At 39.2% G+C, this 9,207-nt stretch overlaps 1 protein-coding gene across 1 annotated transcript; it reads left to right on the plus strand.

Moving 5' to 3' along the window:
* The first annotated feature begins 1,042 nt into the window (after positions 1-1,042).
* map3k7cl (map3k7 C-terminal like) lies at positions 1,043-7,529 on the plus strand. Its single transcript, XM_077505080.1, has 5 exons — positions 1,043-1,181; positions 2,481-2,562; positions 3,249-3,307; positions 4,145-4,260; positions 6,589-7,529. Exons 2-5 carry the CDS (start codon positions 2,487-2,489, stop codon positions 6,752-6,754), a joined length of 417 nt encoding a protein of 138 aa, XP_077361206.1. The 5' UTR covers positions 1,043-1,181; positions 2,481-2,486; the 3' UTR covers positions 6,755-7,529.
* Positions 7,530-9,207: the final 1,678 nt, after the last annotated feature.

Here is a 9,207-nt window from a genome sequence, read left to right on the forward strand (position 1 = left end):
ATAGTAAAAGCATCATTTTAAAAATAGTAGAACATTGAATACGTCCATCCATCCATCCATCCACCTCACAAGGGTTGCGGGGGGTGCTGGCGCCTATCAGCTGGCTCTGGGCTCTGGGGGTACACCCTGGACTGGTTGCCAGCCAATCGCAGACATTGAATACGTAAAACTTCAAATTCAATAAGCATAAGCACATCGTATAAAGGTTAAATTTTAATTAAAACATTTAAATGGCTCAGAATATTTTCCTCAGCTCCGTCATCACATGTTGCCGGGCAGAATTTAGGGTTTAAACGCCATTATATGAAGATGATCATTTTATATAGAAAAAATGTAATGTTTGTGAGGTCACCTGTTGCTAAGCAGAATTCATAGCGCTCAATAATAACTATCACATTTTTTATATAATAAAAAAAAAAAAGATTTATCATCATGTAATACTTTTATTTATTATACAATAATACACAATACATAACAAAAACATCTGACGGGTCATGTGACACCTTTGTTTCATCATTTGTTGCCAGGTAGATGACAATTCCCCCATTATATGTAATTTTTTTTTTTTTTTTTTTTTTTTTTTTAACCGTTACAGTCCACTTACATTGGGGCCTAGTGGGGCAGTGATCCTTGAGATGTGGCAGATGGTGCTGTATTGCCAGCAAAAAGGAGCTCCAATCTGTTTGGAATAGCACTTACCGCCACCTACAGGACTGGAGTGAAATGATCAACTGTGCCTCATGATGCAAGATTGTATTGGATGTCATTGGGCAGGGTTTACCAAAATGAAATTTGATATTACACACGTCTTGACTTGACGTATTGCCTTTTTCCTTCCGCCATCTTTGCTATTTTAGTTATGAGAGGCCCGTATGCGCGTCGGGGTGGGAGGGGGTCAGGTCATGTCATCCGATATATTTTATTGTGAAAGGTTGGGTGGAGGGTGGGGGGTGGTGGGGGGCACATTGCTGATGCTTTTGTGTAGTTTGTGTGCAGACAGGAGCGCCTCTAGACGAGACGCCTGAAGCGAGCAGCAGGAGGAGGAGGAGGTGGCGGCGGCGGGGGGCATGAGAGGGGGGGCCCGGCGGCAGAACCAGCCCGAAAGCTCAGGAAACTGTGGACCGGACCTGCCTGACCTTCGACTTTTTTTTTGCGGGTTTGATTTGCGGGGGCTGTTTCAGGTAAGCTCTTTGTTTGGCTTTGAATGTATAGTATGGAAGTGATGCCATCTTTGATTGACAGCTGTCAAATGGACACTTTGGAGACCTTTACATTTGCTTGATTTATTTACTGATGCATGCACTAAAAAAATGATTGCATTTGCATATAACAGACACTTCATTCGGTACGCCTTCCAATGAGATCCAATTCAATAGCAGAAATTCTGTTATGTTTTGAATGATACCTCCCCCAGGGTTGTTGGCATTGATGTTTATTGTCAGGATTATGCAAAATAATAATAATAATAATAAACATTGCATTTTGCTTATGTTATCAGTTCATTGTGCGGTGATTTGGTCTGTCAGTTAATTAGAATCGGTCAATTATTGTAGTTAGTGAGTCAAGTCGATGATAAGTCAGTCACTATGTCAGTTGGTTAGTTAATTAGTCATTTTAAGTCAGTTCATTAGTGAGTCAATTTGTTGCAAGCTCAGTTGGTTGGTTATTGGTTAGCTTGTCAAATTGTGTCTTCAACAGTCAGTCTATCAGCAGAACAGTTAATTAGTTGTCAGTAACATTAATTAGTCTGTTAACCAGTAAATTAGTTATTCAATGAGTCATTTACATGAGTTGGTAAGTCAATTAGTTAGTTGGTTAGCTCAGTGAGTCAGTCAGTTATTTACTGGGTCGGTCTGTTGCTCTCCATGTCAGTTAGTCAATCAGTTAATCATATAGTTAGGTTGTCAGTTGGTAAGTTAGTTGTTGGTTACTTAGTTACTTACCTTGTTAGTCAAGTGAGTCTGTCACATGTCAAATTAGTTAATTAAGTTGTTAGTCAATGGGCCAGCTAAATAATACAATTATAAGTAAGTCTGTCAGTCATTTTATTAGTTAGTAGATAGTAGTTAGCTAGTTATTTTCTTATTTTGCTATTTGGCTGTTAGTGTTTTAATCAGTTAGTTGGTCAGTTAGCTAGTCAGTCAGTTAATAGGTTACTTGCCCAGTCAGTCTGTTAGTTGGTCAGTCAGTTAGCAAGCAAGCTAGTTGATAGATCAGTATGTCAGCTAGTCATTTAGTCAGCCAGTTAGTTACTTGACCAATGAATTACTTAAGTATAGGTTGTCAATAGGTCAGGCAGTCTGTGAGTTAGTCAGTTATTCCTTCAGTTACAAAGATAATTTCTAGGTTCATAAGACATTTAGCAGATAAAACCCACGAGCTGACTTTCAACAACATTCCTTACATCACAGCCAATATGAGCCACATGCTGCTTCACCCAGCCTAACCATAATTGTTGTAAATTGATCATTGTTCCGCAGGGTTAAATGATCACGTCAACCAGAAGAGTGTCTCCTGATGCACCTGAAGTTCGGATCTCCTTCAGCCTTGACCACACATCAGGTACTCACGCACGCACGCACATGCTCGCACCTGTGGTCCACTCCCCCAAAATGCTGTTAACAATGTATTTGAAGCACCGTTTGATCATTTAAGACGCTCCAAAGCCCGTCCGTGGTTCCAGCGTGTGGAAAACATTCTAACCACCAAAATGGAGCCCTCAGGCCCCGCCCACCGCCACACACATTCATTCTTGCGCACTGTAGCCATGACAGGTGTTAGCCCCGTCCTTCCTCCCGCCACCCGAACCCCTGACCCGACCGAGTTCATCCCACGGGCCAGTCGTGTTGTCACGTCCCGCATAGCGGCACAAATGTTCTTCTTGTTGTTCGGCACGGCGGCGAAGACGCTTTTAGAAGGTTGCGTCATGCCTGCCCGGGATTGTTGTGGCGCGTTCTGCATGACTTCACGCACCCACCGCCTGTTTGATTCTCTCGCTGCTCCCTCACCCGCCGGACGCTTCTTTAGGAACGCCAGCTTAGGGTGAAAACAGCCGGCACAAGGCAGAAGCCAACTAAGCACCTGCTTAGGGTTCCGTCACCAAGTGTAATTAACAGTCCGCAGAGGCTGGAGTGTGATTTATTTTATTTTTTTACGCTTCCAGCTGATTTATGTGTGCAATGAAATTAATATAATCATTTTTAAAATGTTTAATATAATATATATATTTTTTTGTTTTTAATCGACAGACGCACGGGATGCCGATGACCTCACTCAGACTTTTCCGGATCTCGAACAACGACTTCAGGTATGTCAGACCAATGTGTTGTCATGGAGACAAAAGCAACTGTGATGGTGCATTCATGGAAACTGGGAAATTAGAAAAGAACACTTACTTTATTTCTTTTTTGGAGTACTTCAAGTCTAACTGTATGACATTTTTATGGCCTCTGGTCCATTGAGTCCTGTAATATATTTTGCATTAATATAAGAAGGGTTTTGTTCGATTTAAATTAATTCATTTAAAAGTACTGCTTTAAAAAAATAATAAAAAAAAAATTGTAAAAAAAATTATATCATGAAATAATTGGGTTGATGATTTATTGTACATTATAACATTTTAAAATTAATAAAAATAAAATAAATGTACCGTATTTGGAATTTTACTAATAGTTTTGCAAATTAAGAAGTATTGTAATATGTTTGATACAGTTCTATATTTGTCTTTATTTTTATTTATTTGACTCAATAAACAATGAAAAATGTAATTTATTTGTTGGATTAATTTTCATTTATAACATATTACTAAAATAAAAATAATACAAATAAAAATTACTGCTACGATGTTTCGTAAAAAAAATAAATAAAACATATATACATATATATATACATAAATATATATATATATATATATATATATATATGTTTTATTTTTTATTTTATTTTTTTTATCATTTTACTTGTCCTGTATTTGGGAAAATCACGGGAAAAATCACTTAATGTACATTTTTAAATATATATAAATATTATTAAATAAATGCTCAAGTAATTATAATTAAATCAATTCTAAATGATGAAAAAAAAAAACAGTTTAAAACTTTTGATATTTTCATATTTCTGGGCTTGGTTTTGTGTTTTGTCTTAGCCGGTGTCGCCGTGCATGTCGCTGAAGGAAAGCGTGCACGTGTACAAAGAACACTGCAGGATGGCGAGGGAGTTCCACCAAGTTAAGCACGACATCGCCGCCCTGGAGGAACGCAAGTGAGTTGCAATCATTTATGATCATGACAGGTGTCGCTTTTCGGATTGCATCGTCAACCTTTGTGTTGCGCACCACACATAAAAAATTGCTTGCAAAAAGTATTCCTCATTTCATGTTTATATGTAATAATATAGATTGCTGCAATATTCCTTGAACATGAGTACGCCTACGTAATGTACACCACATTTATTTACATTTACACCCCAAAATTTGTCATAGTGCATTTTTAATATTGCTTCTTACATATTAGTGCATTGATGAATGTCATAAAAAGTATATTTATATGTAATATTATATTTCTGGATATGTGTTGTTTAATTATTATTTATATTTATTATACGATTGGTGCATTGCATTATGCCATATAATATACATTTATATTATATAACTGTGTATTTATATAAGTGTATTTACAGTATACCATTTAAAATTAATACATTATATTTGTATTTATTATTTTATTTTAAATTAAATATGAAATTTCTAAAGCTTATGTTTCTAAAACTATATTTACGTATGTATTTTCGTAGAATAAAAAAAATATTTTGCATGTATTTCATTTTTACATCTGTTATATTTATGTAATCGTTTTTGTCGGCGTGTGTATTTACACAACATTAGCACACTGTTGCTACGTCAAAAGCTAAACGTCCTATGCGCAAAATAGCCGCTGTTGAAAGTAAGAGCCATCAATCATCCAGACGTAAACAACAGATTAGCCAAACAATCTGCTCTCGTCTTTTAATAGACACTTTATTTACAGTCCGCCGCAACCCGACCCGGCGCGCACACCCCCCGCATGCACACGTTAAAACACACAATTCAAAGTCACCAACTGACTGAGAGCAATGTCTAGCCTCGTTGAGAAACAATGTACTTTTCTATATATACACCAATGGGCGAGTCATCCCAGTCAAGGCGGGTCGGCCCACTCGCCACCTGCGAGTGTGAATCATGACTTTCGACGGGAATGTTGCTGGTCCGACTTGTCGGGTGTCTCCGCACTCGCGTCAGAATTCTGAAGACGGACTGCGGAGAGTGACGCAAGTGTAGCGAAAGCCAACAGACCCGTTTACTGTGCGTAGCCAAGCCTCGCCGGTCCTGTTTGTCAACATTGTTTAGATTTGCTTTCACTTTATGAATGACGACTGGAAATCCTGACGAGTCATGCCATTTTGTCTTTCGCAGATCAGATCAAGAAGTCTGTTGATTTTCAAAGATTTAAATAAGATCTTTGTCTCATTTTAACAGACCCATCAAACTATCTTGTGATTATTTTCTTCAGGTTTTTGGTTGTTGTAGTCCTAATGCAAGTACCAACAATTTTAATGGCGTGTAAGATGGCCAAGGTAGATGACATCAAAGACAGATCAGTATCTTGTCCACACTTCAGACATTCAGCTATTTCAATTTTATATCAGAGCAGGTTTTTTTCAGTTCGATATGACTCAAAAGGTGTCTAAGATCAAAGGAAAAATTTGTTCCTTGTCCGAGCTTAATCAGACCCATCTAAACATCCTGCAATGGTCTTCTAATACAGCAGTTAAGAGCACTGTTAATTTTAAATGACTATTCAAGATTAAAAATTAGGCGTTAGCATGGAAATAGACACGCTTTGTTGATGCGTCCCCTCTAGTCATAATTTAACTCAACTACAAACTACCAGGAATTTTTACATTTAAAGCAAAATTCATTTGCAGTACTGATGAGTGGGAATAATAGACTGGAAAATGTCTGTAGGCTAACTTCATCTCCACGCTAACCTGCTAGCTTGTCTATGCTAACATTCTAGCATGTTGACGCTAACATGCTAACACGACGATATCAAATAAGAGACTGCAAATGTCTGTAGGCTACCCTCGCCTCCACACTAACTTGTTAGCATGTCCATGCTAACATTCTAGCACGTTGACACTAACATGCTAATGCGACGTTATCGAATGATAGACTGCAAAATGCCTGTAGGCTACCTTCACCTCTACGCTAACTTGTTAGCATGTCCATGCTAACATTCTAGCATGTCCATGCTAACATTCTAGCATGTTGACGCTACCATGCTAATACGACATTATCGAATAATAGACTACAAATGTCTGGAGGCTAGCTTCACCTCCATGCTAACTTGTTAGCATGTCCATGCTAACATTATAGCATGTTGGCACTAACATGCTAATACGACGGTATCGAATAATAGACTACAAATGTCTGGAGGCTAGCTTCACCTCCATGCTAACTTTTTAGCATGTCCATGCTAACATTCTAGCATGTTGGCACTAATATGCTAACACGACATTATTGCATTCCTTCATATCCGTCTTCTTCTCCAGGTGTCAGCTGCTGGCCGATCTGGTAGAGGACCAGAAGGATACGGCGGAGATCTCCCGCCTGGAGGACGAGTTCCGGCATCTGTCGGAGGAAAACCGCACGCTAGTGACGGCGCACGGCGAGCGGTCGCGGCAACTGCAGCGGCTACGCAGGCCTGACTCGTCCTGACGGCACGCTCACCTGCAAACTGGTCTTTTTATATTTATGAGCCACTCGCAAATGTGACGTCGGTGTAGGTTTGGTGCCGCTGAGGTCGGCGGCCATCTTTGTGGAGGCAGATATTAGCATTTCAGTGCGTTAGCCGCTACGTTGGTATTTTCACGGGAGCTGCGTGGAGGCAGCCCCAGGTGCTGTGATGTGGTCCAGACGGAGTTTAAGCTGGCATTTGTTGCAGATTAAAACTTCTGAACCGGGCTTTGATTATGTATAGTATGTATACGGTGTGTTTGGGGAAACTGGGATTTCCGAACGTCCACGCCGCTCGAAGTCAGACTTCATTTTCTGCACGTTTGTTGGGCTTAGTGGGTTACGGTTCGGTTTAGGACAGGGGTGTCAAACTCATGTTAGCTCAGGGGCCGCATGGAGGAAAATATATTACCAAGTGGGCCGCAATCGATAAAATAACAGTACATAACTTAAAAACGATTGCCATCAATTTTACGCAGATTTTCGCTGTTTGTGTGCCAGCCCTAAATTACGGAGCTCAACTGTAATCATGTTGTTCCAAAAAAATAATAGAAATGCAAATGGACCGCGCTAACACAGTCCTGGATGTGTTAAATCTACCTGTTTTTTTCTGTGGTTCTCACTTTTCTTTATCTATCCTTCCCTCCTTCCTCTCTTTAGTTTTTCCTCTGGTCACTTGAGATCTTAATTTATTAGAAGTATGAGGTTTCTGGGGTTGGCATAAGACTCCGGTTTTGTAACCACGCAGGAGGGGTCTTGTTGGTGCTGGACTTCACTTTGATGGATTGGATGTACTGGCTTCTATTGATCTCACTCTGCCTTATCGATCCTTCCCTCCTTCCTCTCTTTAGTTTTTCCTCTGGGCTCTTGAGATCTCGCTAAATTTGCTGGAATTTAGAGGCTTCCGGGGTTGGCGTAAGACTTTGATTTTGTAAGCGGTCGCTGCTCGGGCCCTAATAAGAAGAATTCCTACAAAAACAATAGGGCCTCGCAGCGGCACCGCCGCCGCCGCTGCTCGGGCCCTAATAATCAGACAAACCATAACTTTAAGTTGTATGTAAAATAATGACATCCAGGACGATTCCCCTGTACAAATTGCATTGCTCCTTCTTGCGAAGTTACAAATTTTATATATTTTGATTGTGGCCGACAGATTAATTAGTCTGACATTACAAATTTTTTTATTTTTTTTTTTTATTTTACAAAATCATCTCGCGGGCCGGATTAAGCCCCCTTTGCGGGCCTGATCCGGCCCGCGGGCCTTATGTTTGACACCACTGGTTTAGGAGCTTTAAGTTTAGTTTGATGGGGGTTAGGGTTTCTTTTACTGCAAAACTGTTAAGGTTGAGTTTAATGGATTAAGGTCGGGGTTAGGTTTAGGTTTAAATTGTTTCATTTAGGGTTTGAACTAGATTACGGTTAGATTGAGGGAAACAGGGTCAGAGGTTGGGTGTGTTGCTAAAAATTGTACTCAAGTAACAGTACTATGACTTTAAAATGCCAAGTAAAAGTAAAAAGTAGTCCTCCAAATAATTACTTAAGTATTCAGTGAAAAACTACTCTAGTACTTAGTTACTGGTGAGTAACTTCAGTTTTGTTCTTCAATCAGAGAATGAATGTCAAAAAGACAAAAATATAAAATAACAATGTTCAAATTCAGATATTTTATAACAATATCACTTTAACTCATTTGCTCCCCAAAACGTATAAATACGTTCTATTTTAAATATTACCATGGTCCCAAAGACGTATTTATACCTTGTTGTTGTTGTTGTTTTTAATGCTAGACCATACAGATGGCTTTGATGCAGCCTCTGAACTGAAGAAAACGCTTGAAGTAATCGCAGTTATTACAAAAAACGGCCAGCAGGTGGCAGCAGAGTATAGGAGATAACCAGGGCCATGTTGCAACAAGCTGTTTTCACCACTGTTTTAAACAGATTTGTGAATAATGATGAAACTTAGATGTATTCTAATGTTAATTGCTGTAAAACTGGAACAGATAGAAACATACTTTTTTTTTCCTGATGAAAGAAGAGACTAATCTTTCTTTTGGTAGGTTCCATGTTTTCATAGCAAGAGAACACAATTTTCTGTGGGCCTTGCAAAATCAGTCAAAATCCCGTAAAACAGCCGGTGGCGAATGGGGTTGCTTCAGTGAAAATTGTCTGGGAGTGAATAAGTTAATGACAACACACAAAGTTAACAAAAAAAAATTAAGATGGATCCAGAAATGGTCTGAAAATTAACTTCCTTGTTCCACTCAACAAACATCAATAGTATATGCGCATTTTCAGATGACAGAAGTTTTTTTGTTTTTTTTTTTCCCCACAGTCTGCAAGCTAAACGGGTCGAATGTGAAGCCAGAAACGTGAGTCGCTCGCCGTTGTTTCTTCTATCCTTCATGTAAATTAATCACTTTTGCAAACTTCTGC

The sequence above is a fragment of the Festucalex cinctus genome, chromosome 18 (assembly GCF_051991245.1).
Source record: "Festucalex cinctus isolate MCC-2025b chromosome 18, RoL_Fcin_1.0, whole genome shotgun sequence".
In the NCBI taxonomy this organism is placed as follows: domain Eukaryota; kingdom Metazoa; phylum Chordata; class Actinopteri; order Syngnathiformes; family Syngnathidae; genus Festucalex; species Festucalex cinctus.